Source organism: Trachinotus anak, unplaced genomic scaffold, assembly GCF_046630095.1.
Source record: "Trachinotus anak isolate AG129_WGS33_773 ecotype Australia unplaced genomic scaffold, CSIRO_AGI_Tana_v1 ptg000024l, whole genome shotgun sequence".
In the NCBI taxonomy this organism is placed as follows: Eukaryota; Metazoa; Chordata; class Actinopteri; order Carangiformes; family Carangidae; genus Trachinotus; species Trachinotus anak.
In genome coordinates this window covers 2,319,044-2,344,086 of record NW_027273875.1, presented here as the reverse complement: position 1 = coordinate 2,344,086, position 25,043 = coordinate 2,319,044, and the positions used below count along the sequence as shown (strand labels likewise).

Genomic DNA, 25,043 nt, shown 5'->3' with positions numbered 1-25,043 from the left:
TCTTGGCGTATAACTTTATCTCCAATATCAATATACAATGCACATTTTAAGCTCCTTCAAATTGTTTTCCTACTTCTTGAGGTTCATGTAAAATGCACTTCCACTTAATAATGCAAGGCAAGTAAATTAATTTCCACCTTGCATCATACTTCATGCTCAGAGGCTCCGGTATATCCCATGATGACGCTCCCCTTTCTTTTATTTTCCATCCAGGCTCTGTTAAGATGAGCCAAACTGTTGTTAATCCCCCTCACTCCCCTGAGATTTTTCATATTTGCCATACAGTTGCATACAAGGCAAGACCTCATTATTGAAAATAATTAGCAATGCTTGACACAGAGATGTCTGTTGTTGTCTTCCAGTGTCTGTTGTTATTGGATCTCAGTGTAGTTGCAGGCAAAGACAGAGTTCCCTTCAAGATCTTTACCCTGACCTCATCCATGTCAAGCCTTCTGTCAAAACATAGCAATTTCTAAGACAGTAACTTTCATTCATATTCCTGAATTAAAATTTCTGTTCGACAAAAATCACAGTGTGTCTGTCTAGAGCTTAGGTGGGATCCAAAGACTCTACTTTTAGCCAGTGGTTTAAACTAGTTAAAGCCTTCCCACAAGGATAAATATTAGGTCCCCTGCTATTTACTGTATTTTCTAACTGCTGCTATGTCAGTTCTTATGCTGATGATACCATCTTGTATGCTGTTGTCTCCACTACAAACTAGCCCTTCTCCAGGTTACAGTCTGCTTTTGATGAGCTCCAGGCCTCTTTTACTCAGTGGGAATGTAATCAATTCAATTCTGCATTGAAATACTTCAAGCTAAAATTCAATTTGGTTTCTCATGGGAGCAGAGTTTGTTTATCCTTTCAAAACAAAACAAAATCCATTTATCCATCCATTATTTATTATACTCTCATCACCAGCTTATGTCCTATATTCATACCATTTACTGCAATATTATCCACTTTATTAGTCGAGGCAGCGGTGGCACTTACCACTGGAAGCTGTGTTAGCATACCTGGTGACATGACATGACACCAGATCACAGCTATTTTTAAATGTTTCTCATACCAACTCAGTGGTTTCCAGTACAATGCACTATACTGCAATGTAAAAAAAAAATCAGCTGTAATTTGGGTGTCTGTGTGTGTGATGTTTGCTTTGTGTGACTGATTTGTCGTGTTGTGAACTTGCATAGCATGGAATTTGTTCTCAGGTCTCTCTTTCAAAGAAGAGTTTTATCTCATTGAGACTTCTTGAATGAGTAAAGCTTAGCTGAACTAATGTGGCCATCATCCTGAACCAAACAACTGCCAACCATATTCTGTCATAGTCATGATGTATCTTGTAAATAACATAATTAAAATTAATGTCATTATCATCATTACTCCCCTCATTATCATCAAAATCCTGAAAGACCAGTGGAAGGAGAATGTGTACATCCTGCATATACTCACATGTACACAGACGTGTCTACACACATACAAATGCACACACGCACGCACACATTCTCAGAGCATTAAGTGCACTCACTCACTGCACCAAAGTCAACACGTCCACATCTGAGGAAGGAAATTATAAATTCAATTTCCATAGAGATGAGCTGAGAGTTACTTTCAGCTCCTCTTTCTATTTGAAGCTAATGAATGCAGATTGAAAAGATGTTGATTCCGTCTAAACAAACGCCCCCAACACCTGCACATCAAGTGGCAAGTCTGTCCTCTCCAGCACTAAAATAGAAAACATAATTGAAATATTCATATGCCTCTATGGACTGAGTGAAAGGAAAAGGAAATTAATAATCCATCCCATTTATTTCTCTCCCTCTCTCCTCTGTGGAGGTCTGAGAGCGTGGACAAGAGCAAGTAGTCTACTTTAAGTTAAATGGTGTAATTTGTTATCAGGGGGTGCTGATAAATTAGTGTTCTCCATTGCAGTGACGTCCCCTGTTAGTCATGATCTAAGAGGGCCTCTCTTTCTATGCTTACCTCTTTGCTCAGTCACCAGAGTGGAGGAGTAAGTATAAGCAGTGGATGGAATATAGACAGTACCTCAGAGATTGGAGCAAAGCATTACTCATGCACTACTCAGGTCGTCCATGCTAAACATGTATGGGCTTGCAGTACTGCAGGAGTCATTAAAGAAATGAATAAATAAAAATAAATAAATGAATAAATTATATATATATATATGTATGTGTGTGTGTGTGTGTGTGTGTGTGTGTGTGTGTGTGTGTGTATATATGTGTGTGTGAGTATATGCATGTGTGTATAAATGCTGTGCTTTGGTAGCCTGCAGTGTCTAAATATGTGTCTCTTGTGGTCTAGTGGATTAAAACTACAGTAACGTTTCATATAAACAGCCAACTTAAAGACCTCTCATGGTAAATTGTAATGTGCATTTCCACAGCCATAAGTCCAGACTTTTATTGTGAGAAATGTAGAAATGGTTCACTTTATTTGACAGGGGCTTAACATAAGAAAAGCTTCCAAATGTGACGACTGGAATTTAACAGTGAGTGAAAACAGTATTTGGGTTATAGAGAAACTTAGGGTATGGACATTTTGAGTTTGCACTGACAGGAGAAGAGGGAAAATTGGGAAGAAAAGTCTCTGATACAAGCCTGTTTCAAATAAAGGCCTAGTTTTCTCTACCAATGAGATAAATACATCTATGCTATGGTAACATCACATGGGACATTAGACTCAAATCCTGGTCTCTGGGGTCAAAATCCTGTGCTTTGTGTAACCTCTGTTTGACTTGTGTGCATTTTAACAATGACACACTATATATGTTTCCTCCAAAATGTATTTGGTAAGTAAATAAGAAAATATTTACTATGAGACAGGGTTGCTCTAGTTGTTTATCTTATCTCCATTGTCTCTATATGAATGAGGCAGATTGTTATGTTATGAGTGAGAAAGTCTCAGCGGGTTAGTGCCTCAGAATAAGAAAGCCAGTTTTGAACTTTTCTTTCACTTAATGTATTCAATGTATTTTGGCAGCACCAATGGCTGTAACAGTATATCCCGAGCTCTTTCAGTCACACAACTTAAAATAATAACATTGGGCTGTAGCCATGTCTCTCTTGGCCTTGCAAGTCTGTGGCTCTGCCATAGCAGCAGACATTTCTGCCTAAAAAGCACTTAACGTGCATTTTACAAATTAGATAAGGCATCGACACAGCAGCGTAGACTGAACTGGTGCATTTCATGATGGCCATAATCTGCAGCTCAGGGTAAACTGTTGTGTCAGGTGTGACCTTCATGTCAAGACAGCTTGACCTTTCTGCACAGCAGTGGAGCAGTCATATTAGAAAATAATATGGAAGTGGACAGCCAAGGAGAAAAGAACACCGGGGTGCTTGATGCTCAAATTCAGTGGTGGTGGAAAAACAAGGCAGAGGGACAGAAGGGGGACACATACTGTAGCAGAAAGAGAAATAATGGAGCAGCCAGTCAGAGACTGTTTCTGTCATGTGTTTTGTATAAAAAAAACAGCAGAAAAACCTTCTCTGCATTATGAAATTGTATTAAACAAACTATGATATATGAAACTACAAAGCAAAGGTTCAGAGAAAGGAAATTGTGACAACACATCTCACCTGTGTATGATGCGCTTAGTGCGGAGGTATCCTAGAGCCAGGGCCAATTCACAGATGTAAAGTTTGACGGTGCTCTCTGAGAAGTGGACGTTCTGCTGCAGGTGGTAGCGCAGGTCTCCTCCCAGGAGCAAGTCCACCACCATAAACATGTCCTCCTCATCCTGGAAGGAATACCTGAAGGGGAAGGCAGGGAGGAGTAAGGAGTGATGTTGAAAGGGATTTTGGTAGATGCACACAAGGGAGGGTAGAGGGAAGAGAGAGTCGTGCAATCACAATTGAAGGGGAGGTATGGATAGGTGGAAGTTGCAGAAGAACAGATGAGAGGAGGAGAGGAAGAAGCAGAAAGTGACAGCCACAAATAAGAATCTCATCTTTACCATAAAACAGTGTACAAGAATGGATTCCACAAGATGAAAATAGCACAAAGCTGAGTTGTGGGAACCCATGCTAGAGGAATGTGGGTTTTCTAACTGAGCACATTTTTTTTCTAAATGTCTGGATTGCTGCAACTTTGACGATGCAACACTTTTACTCATCAGCCATAAAAGAGGATGACAAGTTCGAATTGAACTCATGTCAGCCTTGTGCTCCTCAGGCAAATCAGCGTTTATAAGACAGTATATAAGACTTTAGTACACAGGGTTCTGACGAGAAACCTAACAAAAATTACCAATCAGTGTTTCCAACCCATGACGTCTGAAAACACAACCTCTGGAGCCTCCCAAGGTCTTTGAGGGTGGACGCTGCTCTGCTCTTTAACACTCATCACACTCCTTCACTTTGCAGAGGAAGCACCTACATATTGACTCAGTCATGCCTGAGGCAATACTCATTATCATGTCTTCAAGGCTACCAAGCTAAGAAAATTATTTCGTACAGAAGTGGCTACGATACTTAGGCAGGCCGAAGAATTTTAATACAATATAGATTTTTTTATTTTTTTTTTTATTTTTTTACTTTTCTCTGTAATTTGTCTCTTTTTTCTATTCATTGTTTTTCATCTTCTGTTCATATCTGAAGAAACAATTGTTTTTATTTAAGAACTACAGAAGTAAAGTTTCAGGCCCACATTTAGTATCAGTAATATACACGGTGTTCTGGCTTTGTACAGCAAAAGGCAAATGAGGACAGTCAACACAGAAAACATAATCTCTGCTCTGATTGCATCAGTGATCAACAAACAGATTATCCTGCCTTTTTTTTTTTAACCTTACATGAAGTGAAGTGCACAGTGTTATTGAGCATTTGAATGTCTCCTATCCCATCAACATTGGTGCTATGAAAATCTTTATTTATAGTTCGATTAAAAAAAAATCTGCACCTGCTCAGCAACACCGTCTGCTCAGGTGTCCCCCCCACCCTGCTTCTGTCTCTCTTTAGGGTGAGCAGGTTTTCCATCCGACTGTTTCCATTTCATTAAAGCAGACCATTACACCTATTAAATATTCCTTATGTCAGTGTGTGGTCTAAGGATTTGGCAGGAAAAACAGAACTGTCTGCTTAGGTGTCTCCAACAGGGAACGTGCCAAAGTTGCACAAAATGTCACTTACTTTTTAATGAATGAAATATCTTCCGATGTAAATTATTTTAAATGTTTTTTTTCCTGTGCTTAATGGTACTTTTTAATGTTGTTTTTAGTACATACTGTACCAAGTATTATTCTGTGTATTCCTCAGTCTTCCATTAGTGTGTGAGGGATATTTTATGGGACTACAACTTGTGGTCATCCATCCATTCATCCATCAATCAAACACTGGCATGCACTGAAAGCCTGTATCAGCAAGCAGCCTACTCTGTCGCCGTTTAAGAAGCTGTTGCACAAATCATCGCTGATTTCACATGCTGAGCATCCTGCTGGGGCCAGGCTTTTAGTCCCCCCCCTTCTAAATGACAAGCTAATTAGTTTCTCTCCTGCAAGTAACAAATTTATGCAAAAATACTATGAAAAAATTGCACTAGCCAACATTCCCTGGCTCGCCTAAAGCATTGCCCTGTGAACTGTGTGCAAAACTACGTCCTACATCTGCAACTTCAGATCTTCCATAAATTTGGAGAACGCTGCCACCCTTCTGAAGTCCTTCAGTATGTTCCTGATCTAAAACAATCAGGCTAGAATTTCACTGAACACTTCCGAGAGGTTTCATTGTTGACAAGGGGTTTCTGCTGGCAGATATCTGCCAGGACTATCCACCTTGACTCAGCACACTCAATGCTCAATGACCGAAGGTAGTTTTTTGCCACGTTGGTGAACTCGCTTCCTCAGGGCCCTTCTCCAATAAACTGGAGTTGGTGCTTTTCTCCACTGGATGGATAAGGATTGATTGAGCTGACTCCAAACTGTCTGCTAAGGTCTCAGATAATGCTGAGACCACTTAACTTCTGATTGGAAAGACTATCTGTGAGAACCCTGTCCCGGAGATGCTTACACATTGCCAAAGTCACAAAGATCTGCATGATGATACACTCAAACAACACTAAAAGGTATGGATCTGATTGATTGTAGCTTTGGACACGTCATGTATGAAGCACATAAAAATTTAAATTTATTGCCATCAGAGGGAGAGTAAGTATTATATAAAAGGAATATGCATTTTTAATTAAGAGTTGTGACAGTTGCAGAGGTGATTATATGTATCAATCGTGAAGGTGATCAGAGAACTGTGGGACAAAGTTTTGAAAAAATTCAAAACATTGTTTATTGCAGGTGTCGATAAATTTCAAGCCCATACTGGCAAAATATTGGACAAGGGATATGAAGAATAATCGCAGTCCCTGAATTAAGTAAATTTAACACATTTATCCATATTCAACTCAACATGACTTCACAGAACTGTGTGTGTAAGAGTAATATGTATACGTATATGCAACAATTTTAACTTATTACTTCCGGAAATAGATATTTTTTTGATGAGAGGAGACGCCACGTTAGCGCACAGACCATATCGCGAAGCACTAGCTGAGTGTGCTCTGATAAATTCTGACCAGGCTGCACAGTTTACATTGGTGCTTATTGGATCCAAGTTGGTTTTACTTTGCAGACTTGTTACAGTGTGATCAACACGTATTTTTTGCATAAACACACTGAAGTTAATGTAACTTTGTAACATTAACTTCATAATCCATTTAATTTTCAAGATCTGTCAAAATCATTATTAATTTTGAGTCATATTAAGACATATTAAAGACCCACAGAAACCCCGCAAAACAATCGTCTAAATAAATATAAAATATTGGTTTGATATCCCATCATCCTTTGTGTACATGAAAAAGTTTAGTTTGTTATTCTGTTGATATAACACAATGATAAACAGTGCCAGTGTCTATATGCGTATCAGTGTGTTTGTGTATATGCTGAATATGTGCATGTACATTGATGCAAGCTTGTTTGTATGTGAGTATGTATGCACACACATGCAAGTATGTGCATGTATATTATATGTCTGTATATGTATGCATTTACTTAAGAAACAATACTTATTGACTGACGTGACTAAAGTGTGTTCATAATATTTAACGTTTTTGTATTAGGTTTAATAAATTATGGCTACAGCCTACACCTTATTGTCATTGTTTTTTTTTTGTTTGTTTTGGGGGTTTTTTTGGTCAAAATGACAGAGACCTTTCGTTGATGTAATATGTTAAATTCTATCAATCCTGTATTTTTTTTTAAAGCAAAAGTGACAACAAGATCCTCACGGATATGGAGGCAAGATTACTTAAAAGATACACATTCTGAGAAGAGTAGACTTTTACGGGGAGTCTACAAAGACTCTGGAAAATATCAAAGTTCCATCTGCTACTGTTAGATGTAAGGGAGTGATAACTGAAGCAACAAAGTGGCTCAGTGCGTGTGTGTGAGTTTGTGTGTGTGCATGCATGAGAGAGAGAGAGAGAGAGAGAGACACTGATGGCACAGAGAGAGAGGAAGCACAGATCAAACAGGAGTCATATTAACATCACATTCTCTTAAATATCAAAGCACTGCCTCACTTTGATACGGGATTTGTAGCTTTTGGGACTGACACAAATCTGACTGGGTTCATAGGTTGTCAAAACATTTCTATATAATTATCCACAGTGCTCACACTGCTCTGTTCCTGAGTACCTGTATGGACATCTGAAGGACTAATCAATCACGAATGGAGACTGATTAGTTTGTAAAAATATTGTCAAGGGGGAAAACATGATATAGGATATAGGCACTCATCAAGTGCAATACATTTGGGAAAAAAGGCAAAGCCCGAAGTGTGTGTGAAATATTCATGACTGTGATACTGTGATAAGCAAGGCTAAAAACAAGGCTAGCTGGAAACTATAAACCAAAGCAAGGAAAACAAGCTTTTCAGTGGTTTAAAGTGTGAGCTAGACAGCAGTCTGTGTTTGCTGGATGGACTCCATCTTACCCCGAAACTATCAATCATTTGATTTAAGTGGCTGTTGCTCATTCTCTCTCTGTCTCTTTCCAGGCCTCTCTCTCTCTCACCCACACACACACACACACACCTTGAATGTAAATACCTCTAACCCAGCAGAGTTAGTTAAGGTGGTAAAGCGGCTGCTGTCACAAGCATTTAGGAGACACGACCTGGACTTTAATTGCTCTTTTTCCTGGCAGAGAAACACCAGCTTCTTCCAGGGAAACAGCACTTTATTTATTTAATTGCTGTTGTATATAATGTATACAATGAGACAATTTCTTCTAGTGTTGTGGGTTCATTTAATGTTCTAGACTTAAATCTTAAACTTTATAATTTTTAACTTAATCTTTAAATTTAGTTCTATTTCATCATTCATTACTTATTTTGATGAAGTAATTGTTTTTTTGTTAATTACTCATATTAACAATTTAATTATGTCTATTTATTTCATTTTTATTTAATCTTTACTAGAGATGTCCCAAGCTGATCCCAAGGATTAGTATTTTGGGATATTTCAGTGGACTGCTGTCTGCTAAAATAAAGCAGAACAAATCAGTTTTGATGCTCAATATCAAAGGACTAGGATTGAGGTTGGGACAAAAAAAAAAACAACTGCCAAATTGCTGTTAGTGCTTAATTTATCACTTTCTGTAAAGTACGGGGTTTTTTCTTTGCAAACCCCCCCTCACCGGGTTATAAGAAGATAGTGGTCAACTGGTCTTTAGAAAATGAATTGTTAGAAACGGTTAAAACAGATAATAATATGAAAATGCAGTGTATTATTACTTTAACCTACATAGCTACTGGATGACTTTTCACATTCTAGGTGTAGAGTGACACTAAGACCATCAAGTGAATTGATAGTGCACTTCAGACCTCTGTGAAACCAGTTTAATCAAGTAGAAAACCAGCTCTCATGCTTGGCATGTTTTCTGTCCCACAAGTCGTCACAAAGCCAAGGTGGTACTCAGAGCAATCCCTCACGTGGTTGGTCAGGAACAAAGCTGCCATGAAGAGGGTTGACAGCCCAGTCTGGTTGTACACACAGTGAGGCACATACAGCACACTGATTACTAAAAGGAGCAAACACATGTGTACTCAGACATACTAACACCCAGCAGCCAGGTGTATGAGCCAACTGCCTTTTTCTTTAGGTTACAGCTGCTGAAACTTTATTTTATAGGTCTTAATAAAGTCCCAAATCTAATGCACATACTCACAGACATAGGCCTGCACACATGCAAGCAGGCATGTCCACACAAACACACATAGTGTATACAGTGCCTGTTTTTGTACTGTTTTAGCACTTGATTGTCTGAATAAGCTCACATTATTGCACTTACTAATAATTTCTTGTGCTACACTCACAGTGTTAGGTATTAAAGCTGCAAATCAACAACCTCCCCCCGGGGCTGACTGACCTGGTGCTAATTGAGCTAATTGAGAAATGCAATTTCAGCAATATCTCCACTCTACTTAGAATGTAAATTGGTCTCCTATGCCAATAAAAGCCCCCCCCAAGTCTGCTGTCTCTCTCTCACTGAAATGGTGACATGGTTCTTGGAGAGTGCTTGAATATGAATGAGTTTCCTCTGGTCTGCTGCCACTGCTGTCAAAATGAATTAGAAATGGTACTCATTAAGCAGTTTGTCACATGTATACTCTGGGTCAAGAAAGGTACCTATGTTACCATTAATGGGACTTTGTATATGACTAGTATGAAAAAATTCCTTGTATGTGAAAGCATACTTGGCAATAAAACTGATTCTGATTCTGATTCTGATTCTGATGAGTAAAAAGAGCCTGTTTTGTGTTGAAGCAGTGCATTGTCATTTGTAGTTTTATGTTGAAAATATTACTGAAAATCATTTGAGAACTCACCTCTTGAGTAACAAGTTTTTTAAAAAGAAAAAGAAAAGAAGTGAGGTAGAAAAATAAGGGCATCACAGCTGAGCAGCTGTGACCAAGTGATCCAATATACACTTTGTTAGTGTTACTCTCTTTTCCTGGAACACAATAATTAACTATTACGAGGTAACAATTGACACCCGCATTAACAGCATATGGCTACACACTGGTTTTCACAGCTGCAATATGCACAAGTGCATCAAAAATAAATAAAAGATGCAAACTATTGTGAGGATTTCATGGGCTCTGTTTTACATCAATCGTAGTAGTATACATAATGGTTTGTGACCTTTATAACTAATCAGTTACATGAACTGCATACTACTGGCAAAAAGTAAAGATAGGACTACACTGTTGACTGTCTGTCTATTGCAGCTGCATTGGGCTGAAAAAGGCAGACAGTGAGAGAACCACAACAGGTTCTCAAGCATCCATCAGCAGCTGTTGCTTGATGCATGTTTGGTAGAGAGTAGAGAGCAGCATTCAGACTGCAGATTAGCACCTGTACGTTGAAATGGTGCAGACTTTTCATTAGCGTTCCTGGCATCAAGCCTTCATTTTCTCTACCTTCCTAGTTCTTTCTTGTCCTCCTGTTGCCCCCCCCCTCTCTCACTCTTTTGGTGTCTGTCTCTGCTCCGATACACATGCATTTCAATGTAACCTCTTGGTGGCCTCCAGGCAGTCAGTCTGATGGGAGAGCATCCTGCATGGAGCTTTTAGAGGCAGAGACACCCCAGGCCACTTCAGTAATGGAAGTCTCCAGAAACCACGGTGGCTCAGAGGCTAATGGTAACGTTGGCTTACAAAAAGACTTCCTTTCCCTTGTTCAAAGGTAACAGTTATGGCAGGTGATGTTTAATATTACTAAAGCTGCTGTAATTTACAAAATCCATTAGATTCCTATTTTTTTTACTGATGGAAAAACTGAAATTATTATTGTTTTAAGCAAATTATGGCCCCCAAATTATAGCAGGATAGGTCTTCATGCTGCAGTATTCAGCAAAAAATTTACTATTTTTAATTACTTACAGTATATGCTTAAATAAGCACTTCTTTTCTTTCTATAAAAGCAATGGCAATATTGGCAATATTCCTAAATGTATCCCTTCTCTGAAATGAGAATATCACTTTGTAGCACCAGTTAATTACTGGGCTTCTTAGGAAGGACTTCTTTTTTCCTTGCAAAAACTTATCTTCCATTACCTGTTTATGAAGTAAATGAACAAAACCTCTTTATTCTACACTTTCGAGTGATTTTTATCAATTAACATATTTCTCCATAAAACATAAAAACCACATCAATGAGCTTCAGTAACAAAATGGTCAATCAAGACATTTAGCTCAAGATGTTGCAATTATGGTGATTAGACATACATACTACCCATGCACACATGCACACAGGCACACACATACTGTACACACACACACACACACACACACACACACACACACCATCTGACGAAGGCCCCTTGCTGAAATGGACACAGCCGGCCAGCTGCTCAGACTGTGACTTGTTGGATCGATGCCGACAGCCCCCCGACCTCTCTTCCACCCCATCTCCAAACACCTCCCTTTGACTGACAGCTCTCATCAGCCTGTGTCCAATGCTCCCTGAACACACATGCTTGGAGGCACTTGTGCAAAAATACACACACACGCTGTACAAAAAGCACAAGGGAACTGAATGTACTCACATAATAAATATAACACTAAAATTACACTTTTAGTTAGAGAGTGAAGTGATATCTAAGTCTAAACATTTTTACTTCCACAAAGGTAACACCTAGGCTCAGTAATGGTACTTGATCAGGATGTTTTCTAATTCTTACAACCCCTGATTTTATGATCTTCCATTTAACCAGGTCACCTTGACATCAGGCCAAATACTTGACATGTTGCTTTCTAGTTCAGCAATGCCTGCAGTGATAATGAGGATGTGCACATTTCGCAGATACACAAGGACATAGTTTGTACAAGCTGATCTTCCTATTTCTTACTTATAATAGTGGAGTCTAGAATTAAGCTTATTAAGCTCCTTCCATTGTATGCTTGTAGTTAAGCAGACTGTCGTGCCTGTATGATACAACATATCTGGTGTACCAGACCTTTTATGTAAGGATGCATAGAGAATACTCGTCATTGCCTTTTTGGGACATTATGTCATCAGTGTTTGGTCCTATAAAAGAAAAAATGCATATGAATGGGGAGTAACACTGAATGATGTCATGTTGTACATAGAAATGAAATGCATTAGGAAGATTACATAATAACTGAGCAAAAATGTCTCCCTGAAGCAAGTAAAGCTTTTACTCCACAGTCTTACACAATCTTACACGTACATTAACAAAAAGACTTTTGTTAATGTACGTCTACATACTTCTTTTCTTTTGACAGTTATGCAATTTTCTTTTAAAATTTCCAATACTGTGTTACATCATACATTTGTCATAGAGGTTAGAAATAGGAGATGCCATTGAATGAACTGTTCAATGGACTTTGATAAAAGCAGATGTAGTTGTGAAATCTCAACCACGCATTTTAACAAGGTTGGCAGTAAACATTATTATTATGTGTCCAAGCTGGTGAAAGAAACAAAAAACAGAAGATTTTTGATGATATAATTTCTTAAAATGGAAAAACTTTTCAACCAAATGAATTTAAGTCTTGAATCTTCTCGAAGCTCTCTCCATGGATTAAGTGCCAGTCCAAGGGTGGTTGTTCCACAGTCTATCATTTCTGCTGCCTGGGGAAAGCTACCAATAACTACCAGGGAAAACAAAAGCGCTATCCTGTTTTAGTTGCACAATGGCAGATGGACTTCCTTTGCGCCGTAAATTGAGCCTTCATTTTCTCAGGAGATTTCCTAGTCTATAATTGTGTGGTGGGGGATGGAGTGACTCTCATACTTGATTATTTGATTATGTCAACAAATAAGCAGCTGAATCCACCGAATAGTGATAGAGGTAAGGAGAGACACTTGCACTATGTTAAACAGTGGCTGTCCATTTTAATATTGGCTAGTTGGTTTCATTCGAGTGAATTAACTAGCTAGCTAGCTAGCTAACATTAATTACATGCATCCAATGTCAGACTTGTTGAAATGCTTTTTGTTCAAATCAGTTTGTGTAAAGCATTAAAATTAGGTGTCACTTTATATTTTTATTTTCATTGCAAGATTACACTAATGGTGCCTAGTGACGTTTGTGTATGAGTATAAATTCTTCACTGATGCAGATGCAATTAAAAAGACTACATCAATCAAAGCTCAGCTTTGGGAAGTAAAGAGATACGGGACAAGATGAGGAGACTGAGAGAAAAAGAAAGAGAAATGAGAGAAGAAGGTACTTCCCCTGTGCCCGGGACAGGACTAGCATTATGTCCCCTGTGCTGTTCAGCACAAAAAAACTAACTGACCTGATCACATTCTAACAATGCAGGCCATATTACCACATATATATATATATGTTCTTTGGTAATTACAATCAAAGCTATAAGTTCACTTAAACAACATGAAGCTAGCATAATATAGAGTCATAACATAGTATTATTATATATTATTGTGTGAAACACATTTTGCTCACATAATGTGCTGATTAAGACACATTTCTATAATTCATATACAGAATAATGCAAATTCAAACACAAAGACAAAATAAAGAAGGTGTTCTCTTCTGTCTTGCCAAACTGTAGATCATTCTTTGCCACATAACCTGATTTTCATTCATTACTGCTTGACAAATAATTTATGCTACTGCCCACTGACATAGTTTTAAGAAACTGCTGTCCAACTTTGCCTTCCAAATGTCTTAAAATGCACATATGTAGATCAGGGAAATCAAAATGGGATTCATGGGACTGCAGGCATGAAGATTGGCAACGATTTTAAGGCAAGTGCATGATAGGAATATCTACCGCCGGGGCGTAATGATGGCCTGTACTCCACAACATAATCTCATTGTCAAGACAGAGATGGCTGAGAAACAGCCAAAGAGGAGAAGATCAGAAGAACAAAAATTAACATCTGTGAGGCATTCCAACTGTGGAGACTGTATGGTCGGACTGGGAAAGAAATTCAGAGAGGGCCGATAAAAACTTGAAAAATTGAAAGAGCTTTTGAAGGACCACTGAAGGGAGGGGTATTTGTTTTGCTGTTGAGTTCAAATAGTCTTTCTCCAGAATCACTAATGCCACCTTTAAAATAGGCAGCAAGACTGAAAGCTAAAGACAGCTGCAGCTGAAGCTGGCTGCCATCTCCCTTCCGCTCTGACGCTCTCTGTCTTTGAGTGTCAGAGCATTGCAGTGCCAATAAGGGCTCCCCTTACACACTGCAGGCACAACGGGCTGCCCGACCAGTGCTGGCACATCAGTAAACTGACCGTACCACAGCCTTAATGCCAGAGGTTAAGATTCTTCAAAATTAGTATCCATATTATACTATATTATTTTCCACAGAGAGAAAATAACTTGTCTTCCAAGAGCATTGTTGCTTGGCTGCACACTGTGCTGAGACCGACACCTGGGGTCATGACCAGTAGCAAGTGCACTGACAGCAGGAGGAGAGAAAAGGAGGTGAAGCAGGTGGAGGAAAAGGAGGAGGAAAAAAAAAACAAAGGTGAGAGAAGAGGAAGAAAAGGTGAATGAAAAGAGGACAGAGGAAGAAAGTGAGAGGAAAGGCCAGGGGACGGAAGAAAAATACAGCCTGGTTTTCTGCATGTAGTTTTCTGCAGTGCGGTTCATATGCCTGCAGGTAATCACTCCCTGTCTCTGACCTTGAGCGCTTACCTCAGGACAATCATAACTTACGCCAACTCAACACAGCGAGAGAGACAGAAAGAGAGAGAGAGAGGGAGTGGGCGAGTGGGCACAGCGCTGACCCAAGCACATCTCTAGAGGAAATCACCCCCACCCAGGGGGGGTTTACGCTGCCAAAAGCATTAACTTCCAACCTTCTTTTTTGTCCAACACAGCATGCAATCAAGCAAGAAAGCAGGCACTGGCATTGTTTGTCTGATGAGTCTGTATGCTCCACTTCTCTCTCTATTCTTCTCATTTTCCTTCTCTGCCTCTTCTCTCTACACTGTGGCTATTCTCCCATTTCCTGCGCCTTGCTGTCCTTTCCTATCCTCTCCTCTTTTTAATGTGATTCTGTCTCTCTTATTCATTCCCAGCGTGGGAGGATTTAGGATTTAGTTTTGTTTCCCTCAAATTAGTAATTAAAAGACTGATTCTGCCAGAGTAGTGCTCTCAGAAATACATAGAATTGAAATTAAAGAAAGGGGAAGGAGGTGAAGAGGAGACAAAAGTGGGACAGATGACAAAGTGTTGAGGAGTAAAAAAAAAAAAAAATATATATATATATATATATATATATATATATATATATATATATATATATAAATGGATGCATGGAGAGCATTGCTGCTACAAGTCAAATTGTCTAATTTAATTGGTCAAGTGTTTTTATAGGGAGCTGCCTAGATCACAAAGGGAAGCCAAACCTGTAAATCAAATGAGGAATAATACAACATGCAATAAATAAATAAATACATATGCTTTTATTTTTAAAAACTGGACTGCAGGGACTGTGGCTGTTATTCTTTGTCTTTGGAAAAACATTCCCTCCTCTCTGCTGTTCTGCTTGACAGAAAAGCAGGGTGGCTTCCTCTTAAACATTGCAGAGTGGGAGTTCTTATCAAGAATTAATGATGCCTTTCAGACGGGAAAGTTAACCAGCCATACTTATCAGCCATCTTGAAAGTATGATTCCTGTTGCTCAATAAGCTGGGGCTTTCAAATTATGATGAATGAGTTGCTTAAAAGTACCTGATGAGTCATCTTAGTTTAGCACACAGTTTGAATCACCTTGTACAGTGTTGAAGAAAAGATTTCCTCAATCCCCAAATGCGGTGGGGTGAACAAGAAGCTAGAGTTGTGCGAGAGTCATGTCCATAAAAGCAGAGTTTGGATCAGTGAGCAAACTACATTTTCCTTTTAGTAACTTCAAAGGGTGAGATGATGTGGATGGGGGCTTGTGAGCGTTCTCCAGTGGTCAACACCTTTCTGCATGCATCTGCAGACTCAATCCAAGACTGTGAGGAAGGCTTTTTTTTAATGGGTGATGCTCCCTCTGTGTGTCTGTACAGTCACGGTTTTAATGGACAGGGTGCAATCACCATAAAAATCTAAAGGGTGACACAGAGTGCACTGCCAAACCATTCAAACGGCTGTTATGTCTGATGGTAATAACCAGTGTAAACGCACAACCCTTTGTGCAGATGACTTGTTGAAGTTGAAATGATTCACAGCAGCTTTTTGTTTAAATATTTAAGGAATGGATGAGTATACGTTGTCAAAGTCACTCAGTGCTACGTTTACAGCACTCTGACTTTGAATTCAACAAGTAGAAAAAGTAATTTCCTGTTTTCAAGAAATGACCCAGTAATTTGCTCTGTCATTCACAGGACTCTTTACAGACCTAATTCATACTTAGTGATACACAACCACACATTCAAATACTTATTCGCTAAAGCATGGTAGCTTACCAGAAGTTGACCAGGAATGGATGTTCAAGGTTCTGCATGATCTGCAGCTCTTTCAGGACATTCCTCACTTCGTTCCGCTCCACACATTTTAGCTTGTTCATGTACTTCATGGCATACATCTTCTTAGTGTCCTTCTTCTGCACAATGCAGACCTGATAAGATCACATAAGGGTTAATTCCTTTCATTGCCATGGTCAAAACAGCCTGAATATTTTGTTGGTGTTCCACTTCATCTCTTATGCTTTAGTTCTTTCAAGGCAGTAAAAAAACAAGTGGTATATTGCTTTCTGTATTAATACCGTCCATACAAATGACTGCAGCTATGATAAATATCATGCTCAAATGTGATTATGATATATGAATATGAAATATATAATATTAATAATTTTATCTGTATAGCACTCTTCAAGTGTGGTACACATATTACCTGTAGTTAATAATGTTGCATGACACAGAAAAACTGTGTAATGCACTCTTATCAGTTGCTAATTTGTTTACTTTTTAATTGTGTAGATGTTTCATTTCACCAGGTTTCATGAAATAGAATTCTGATAATCTGTCTGACATATTGAAAACTGATGTAGTTTTGCAAAACATTGCTGCACAGTAGTGCGTTTTCCATCATTCATCCATGTTTGTCTAAACTTCATGATTGCATGTGAAACAATGAAACATGGGATGTTAGTAACATCACTGCAATAACCATAAATGTCCATCGTACAAGGTCAAAAGGTTGGAAGGAAACGTGAGGATTTCTCTTTAATCTCTGTTATCACGAATTTAATCCTCTTAAGACATTAAACTTTTTACAACAGTACTAGAGCATTTTGAGATGGCGTTCATTCGAGTCGATAGTGCATGGCAGTTTGGAAAGTCAACGTTTTCTTTTCAAGATTGCATAAAATGCTCGGAAACACAACTCAGTGCTTACACCAGTGAAAATAAAAAGCATGACTGTGATGTGACGCTGCAAAATGCAGAATGTAACACCTGGTGCGATCTGGGTAGCTGTCATTGCGTGTATACATCAAACTGTGCATGATTAGCCCCTCTTGACAATGTGTCTGAGCATAGTCAGTATTTCCAATATGGAACAGTGTAATACCCCATATTTATTTGTAGTCGTACTTGTCTGTGCTACAAGCGTCAATAAGCCAGTGATTACTGCTATCTAAGAGAGTGATCTGTGGACCAGCTGGCACAGTTAATCAGCCAAACCCTGATCGCATCACTCCTCCCATTGAACAGCTTGCCATCTACTGTGATTAGACTGCTTATCTGTTGTTGGACAGAGTATTGATGCTGTGTGGGTCTTTTATGTGTGTACGCATGTGCATGTGTGCATGCATGTACATGGCTACATGTTCTTACATGTACTGTTAGTGCTGATGTGAATTACTCTTGACTATATGGCTTAACAGTAAGCGGAAACATGCCTGCTGTCCCCTCTGATTTGTTTCCACAGAGCTGCTGGTTGGTGTCAAGCAAATTAAACCTGAAGGCTCTACTAGACTGTATATGATAATATTGTACTGACAGAGAGGCCACATGGTATTTTATTGGCAACAACATGTGCCTCATGATAAAAGTCCTCTTCGAGGAAATCAAAGGGGATCATATAGAGCTAAAACAAGTAGTTGATCCACAGGAAAATTACTGGCGACTATTTTAAAAATCAGTTAAGTCATTTTTCAAACAGAAATGCTGAAGTGTCTCTGCTTCCAGCTTTTACGTTGTGAGGATTTGGGTCTTTTTATCGTCTAATGTGATTGTAAACTGACTGTCTTTTACACCAAACAAGCCATTTGATGATATCTTCAGCTTTAGGAAGTTGTGATGGATATTTTTCACTTTATTCTCAGATTATATTGAAAAAGTGAATAATCTAGAAAATAAGCAAATTAATCATTAATGAAACTAATCAGTAGTTACACATGGAGAATGATTTTGAGTTTTGTTTTATATTTATTTCCTGTTTTTTTCAGTCTTTTTTGGCTGGACTCCAACATCGCGCATTGTCACTAGATTTAGAAACTTTTTTCAAACAAGACTGTACCTCTTATTACAGCCAGTCAACCAAGCTGTTCTGGTTTCCCAGTTGCTTGGAAACTGCAGGGAATATCGCTATGATCAATTACATGTATCAAACAGAGGGAGGTAGCAATAAAGGCCTGCCTTAAATAAAGGTCTGTAATGTTCTGGAGTTGAATAAAATAAAAGCTAAACTATCATGGATCTCAGACAGAGGCTGCGTGCTGTGTGAGAGACAAAAAAAGATAATCTGTTGCCTCAAACCTTCTCTCTGAGTGATCATTTTCACACTGAAACATACTAGAACATTATTCCAACTTAACTAATATCTCAGTAACATGGGTACATCTTTTTTTTCTCTCTTCTGTTTGAACAGAAAACACTTTGGCAAACATGGACTTACTTTTCCGAAGCTTCCTTTTCCTATTGCCCTCAAGATCTGGAAGTGGTCGAAATTGACTGTGGGAAAGAAGAGTAGAAAATCTCAGTGAATCTCTCTGTGAACTGAAATACAGAACAGCGAGTTAAACCAGAAATCTGAAATGTTTTTGTTTTTTCCCTTTTAATTAGAATATCATCTCTAGCTATCAAAACAAGGTAAAACTAAAACTCTGTCCCATTTGCTGTAGCTTAAACATTAAAAAAGTTATGGATTATAGCTTTATTTACATGAACCGAACCTGCTGGCTTCTGAAGCAGAAAATGTGCGCTATATGAAATAATATAAGTAAACTTTTATGAACACCAAATGGCATGTCCCTCTTTTTGAAAATTAGAATCAGGTCATTGAGTCAATATAAATGGTAAGAGATGAATGTTTAGCATCAGAACAATTACAGTTGGTTCACTGTGAGCTTTGCTTTGAGCTCATTTGAACAACGTAACAGTCAAGCTGAAGCAGATGGAGGTCTCCAGGGCAACCACAGGTCACTGACATTATATAGCACAGAATTCAAACAAGCCGCAGCACAAAGACATCTTTTATGAGCGTTGCATGTTTTTGCCTCTGAACAAAAGACATATTTTTAGTCATCTTTTTTGCCGCTTGGTATCCTCCCCAGCCTTTGTATCATGCTCTCCTCTGCACACTTGCTCTGGCTCTCTTTCTGTCTCACACACAAACACACACACACACAACCTAAACCAGAGCAGAGAACTCCCCATCTCGCTCTCCATCTATCAGCAACATTTATCGCCAATTGAAACCGGATGGGGCTGTTTGTTTCCTGCTGCTATGACAACCAGGACAGAAGGTTTTCCCTCTCTGCTGTTTCCCCGAGGATGGAATGGCTGCTGCCCACTCCCTGACCACACACATATATTCACAAAGCATTCAGTCGCTCTCAAAACATGCACAATATAGTGCTGACTTAAAGCATCACCTGCCTCTCTTTTAACAGTACAGCTTGGAAACACACACACACACACACACACACACACACACACACACACACACACACACTCTCTCACTCACTCACACATTCTGCCTGCAGTCACTAGATCTATTGGATGTGACAGTTAATGTTATGCTCTGTTAGTCACGTATCACTGGCACTTCCTTCTCTCGCACTATCTGTGTTCGAGTGTTTACACAACCTAGTCTGATAGGGGCCATATGAGGCCTACTTTATAACACACACACACACGCACAGACACACATCACAGACTTAAAGTTGCCAGCGTATATACTCAACATACACACAGTAAATATAAACATGGTCATTTCCTGCTGAGCTACTTGTAGATTCTGCTCTGAGAGAGACAGCTGTGGTTGTCGATGACCGGGCAGAGCTCTGTGATCGCACAGAGAGAGAGAGAGAGAGAGAGAGAGAGAGAAATGGAAAGAAAGGGAGAGAAAGCAAGGAGCACAAGAGGATGGGGGGGGGGGGGGGGGGTATTTTACCAGCAGGACTTTGAATGGTTAAATGTGCTTTATGAAATGATGGACACACCAGCAACGGAGCGTGTAATGATCGAAATCTTTAGACGAGTGGAATTGACACATTGACAGCCTCTCCATGGCTTAAACTAAGTGAGGAAATCATCTAACTGAGGATCTCATCTGCTAGTCAATTTGAATTTGACTGACACATGCTAATCAGTTTGGATTGACGTTAGTCACGCTTGTTGAGTCTCTCACGCTCTCTGTATGACTGCACTGAACTGTATGTCTATGCCTGTCTTTGTCTGTCTGCCAGAAGTCGTCTTCGTCCACACTAAGTTGAGTAAAGTTGAATATTTTGGATGTTTTCCTCTTTGTTTTGCCTGTCTGCTTACCCTCACAGCACTCATATACTCCAAAATGGAGAGACAGGTTGTTCTATTTTTACTACATTGGGCGATGTGTGGACACATGTGCAGTCATGCATTTTGGGCCACGTGTAGATGTCTGCAAAGATGCCCACACGGGCCTTTGCAGTCGAGGACAGATGAGAAATTTTACTTCTCGCAGACCCGCACAGCCAGTCAGTGAGAACTTTATATAATGTGAGCTTAAGATGGTGTTTTTGACTCCCTAAACGGACCTTCTGAAAATGGTCTTCAAAGTGGATAAACCAGAAAACACCAGCTGCAAGTTTTCATCTGAGAGAGAAAAAGTGAGCCTTTGAGCCTTTATTTCAGCCCCAAGCTCACTGGTTCCAACCAGAGATCTTTAAAATCAGGTCACGAATACAGAGTTACATTTTTTTTTTTTTTTAAGAAATATATTTTTTTAAAACAGCTGGGCATTGTAGTTTCTAGCAAACAATACTCAAACATATACAGTACAACTTATAGAAGGAAATAGTGTTTTTGCTGGGGACTATTTTCAGCCGGAGATCAATAAACATGTTCTCCAATGAGAATTTACAGCAGCAGGACAGTGTACGTTTGTTAAAACACAGCATAGGTGATCACAAAGCAGGAGGGAACAGGGTTCAACCACCAAAGACGCAACAGAGCAAACAGAGCAACTTCTTCACAGATGTTGGCTGTGATGCCGACTTTTATTGTTTGGTGAATTTGAATGACATTTTCAATATTAGCCAGCTCAGTGTGGACATACTGCCTCCCCCTGTCCCCCCCCCTCTTGCTCTCTCTCCTCTCCTCATTCCCGCCTCACACAGACGCCTGTAAATCACTGAAGGACCCACAAACGTGGGAACATCAGCACTCACACAGTTGCTCTGACAACTGAAACAGAGCCCATGGGTCCATGTGCCACTGCAATGTGAATAAAGTATGATCAGCAGTAAACGGGGCATGTCCATTAGCCAGAGTCTCCCAGTTACACAAAGTGGAAAATGTATGTGGCGCATAAGGGACAAGCATCATTCTCTGAGGAGATAAACATGTCTTGACAGAGTTCACCTTCATGCACACACCTCTCTGTAAATCAACGAGTATGGGTTGAGTATGAACTATAAAATATGCATCTGTCTCTGCAGTGATGCCGGCAAGGAAAACTGAGAATGTATTCTGATTCTTAGCAATGAAATATGAAATATGCATGCAGTTATTATGCAATTATTTGGAAATTGAATCATAAAATAATTTCTGCTGCTTTAGATGTAAAAGAAAAATGTATGTCTTGGTTGTTTTGTATCTGTTGTGTACAACATAGTCAGTTTGTCCTCTGACAAACATCACAGAAGATGATAGAATTTGACTGGACACTAGCTTGGTTTTCATTGCAGTTTTGTGCAAAATAGAAGCTTTTTTTTTTCTTTCTTTTTAGAAAAGTCAGCAAAACACAATTGTGGATTGTCTGTGATTCCATTGAGTAATGTTATGCAAATAAAGCTGGGTTTTTTCCTCTCATGATATCATTCCAATTAAACATGACCGGGTTTCCAGCAGTGTGCCTCTTGGTTGGAACTGGCTCCCTGGGCCATGATATGGCAGGCGGAAAAAGGAAACAAAGTGTTTCCATTTCAACGTTGCAAATATTGCAATGTCAAATAGTCTGAAAAACAACTTCATGCGAGCGAAGTTTGGCAGTTTGGCAGTTTTAATATTCTGTGTATGAAATACGCTGCGAAGTATTTTGCAAGTCTGGGCCTGATGGTGGCACAATACAGTTCAACCACAATCTAAACTGAAAATGAAAAGGGCTCAAAGACAAATCCAAAATGTTCTTCAAAACTTCACTACCAACTATATTTAAAACTCTCAGATAGTTTTTCAGCTGCACAGCAACTATAGATGAATAGTACCACTGCATGAGCAAACCACAAACCATTTACTTACATTAATAATATATTTTTGAAATGTCACCAGTGTTGCATTAACAAACAAACATAAATTCCACTTGTGTAGACAATACCACCATGCAGCGACTGTTGATGCTCCTGAAGTATAAAGAGGAAAATTGTATTTGCATCTTTATTACCACTCACAGTGGCAATACTGTCAGTGACTACTAACCGTCATCATAGGATTAAAATTGGAGATTCTCAGCAGAACAAAAGGTGTAGTAATATTTGGAGCAACAGTTTCCATGTCAACGATCCATGTCAAAAATAACAAACTCACAACTTTGGGTTCCTCTTTTTCGTTTCATCTCAATTTTTTTTATTTCTTTGCACACAGTCTGGATTTTTTCTTTCAATGGAGTAAAGTGTGTGAAGTGCACCAATCTACAAAGTAAATCAATAGAATATTTCAACTCATTGTTTCCATTTCTCTTTCTTCCTTTTCTCTCTCAGGCTCCAATTATCTCTCCTCATCACATCCCTGTCTGTGCCCCTCTCTCCCCCGTTCGTGTTTCCCAGGTGTCTTTGGAGTTCATATGGAGCAGTCAGGGGATACACATGCAATAGCCACGCTGCACTAATGTCAAACAATAACAAAGTCAAGGAACATCCATCTAGTTACTCAGATCTCAGAAGGAGAACCCTTCCTGTCTCTGACGTGGGTTTCATCAGCGAGGGGATTACTTTGTTTCCAGTGAGCCAGGATTTTTTTTTTTTTTTCTCATTCAAAACGATGCGTCTGTGTGTTTATTATTATTGTTATGCCCTCGGTGAAATCGCCTACGCTGTTTTGTGAGAGAGAAGGTGCACTGTTCCATTAACTCAGAGTTCAGAGAAGCTCTGTTATGAGTGACATTTCCAGAACAGCACGCTAGATGACTAAGCTCGCAAGGTTAACCATGAATAATGATTTCCTCTTTGATAGAGGTTGCCTTCAGTGAAAAAGAGAACGCCATAGATATGGATTTCATTAGAGGATGCGAAGCAGTAATTTGACACAGTCAGGGTGAAAAAACAATCTTGGTTTGTCACACGATGAAATTTATATCTCAGCACACAAAGAAATTGTAAAAAAAATTCTAATGACAATGAATGGATTAATTACTGTCAAATGCGCTAAAGCGAAAACAGATATTACACGTCAGCTTTATAAAAAAGAATCAAATCTACAATAAGGAAAAACCCAGGGAAGCCTCTTCACTACTGACTCATATAACTGTGACTTATTTGAAGCCCCCTGGACACAGCCAGAGTGGAAATATTTTCAGAGACTGACACAGATCAATAAAGTCACATTGTATTATCGACTCAGGTCACAAAGAAAAATTAAAAACTAAGAGCTTTGCCAATCAAAGTAATAACTTCATTCATTGCTGACCTTGATGGTAGTCGGTATTAAAAAATTTCACATAACAACTTGGCAGGATTCAAGCAATTGTCATTAATCATAATTATGAAGATTTTTAACACCAAAGCCAAAAGTAGGGAACAATGTCCAGAAGAGTTCCATGAATATGTTTTGTTTCTCAGGAAAACAACTTTCTAATCTGTTCTTTTCTATTCCCTAAACTATCTTTGCATAAATATCCAAAGCTGTGGCCACATCAATGACAAACTGTGGCTACAGCCAGGCGTGTTCCTCTTTTCTATTGCTAAGAAAGACTAATGACAAACCTAATTAGCATTACATCAGTATAACCATAAGTCAGAGCAAGTAAGTGTACTTAATCTTTTCAGGTAATAAGAATAGCTTAACACATTGATAACCCTGCAAAACAAGTGGACACCTTGGCATAAGGCCACAGCTTTAAATGCTGCTCACATCTAGTGTTATTTCAAGCTTGTTTTAGCCACCTTCCCATGTTTGAGCCACAAAAGTAGACAGATGAAAAAGAAGAGTGGTCATGTAAGAATTTCTGGATGTTTTAACACTCACCCTCGTCTGTGTCATCAGTGACCGGAGCCTTGCTGGACTGTCCGAGCCCCATGACTGCTCCTCTTACAGCTTCTCCTGTTCTGCTCCCTTTGCTTAACTCAGCATTGAACGGCACTCCCTCTGAGACGCGCTCATAGCCTGGTCAACACTTGCCCCTCACACTCACACACACACACACACACACACACACACACACACACACACACACACACACACTCACACACACACAGTCTCACGTGCTGGACTGCTCAGCTCTGTCTGTCCTCACTGCCGTTTAGATGAACGCAGGCAGACGGACGACTCTTGCCAGCCAGGAGGAGGGTGGGTGATGTGTTTGTGGCTGTGACCCTCTGTTGACTGAGAGTTTAAC

At 39.3% G+C, this 25,043-nt stretch overlaps 2 protein-coding genes across 5 annotated transcripts in view; one reads left to right on the top strand and one right to left on the bottom strand.

Moving 5' to 3' along the window:
- The window catches only part of LOC139607568 (cytokine-like protein 1), a 76,426-nt gene that overhangs the window by 41,598 nt on the left and 9,785 nt on the right, over positions 1–25,043 (top strand). The window lies entirely within an intron of this gene.
- stk32a (serine/threonine kinase 32A) overlaps positions 1–25,043 on the bottom strand; it is a 63,155-nt gene that overhangs the window by 36,657 nt on the left and 1,455 nt on the right. The window contains exons 2-5 of the mRNA XM_071460545.1: positions 24,674–25,043; positions 18,906–18,961; positions 16,472–16,623; positions 3,603–3,776 (exon numbers count right to left, since the gene is read on the bottom strand). Of these exons, the coding sequence (XP_071316646.1) occupies positions 3,603–3,776; positions 16,472–16,623; positions 18,906–18,961; positions 24,674–24,725 (434 nt within the window). The 5' untranslated portion in view covers positions 24,726–25,043. The remainder of the gene's footprint in view (positions 1–3,602; positions 3,777–16,471; positions 16,624–18,905; positions 18,962–24,673) is intronic.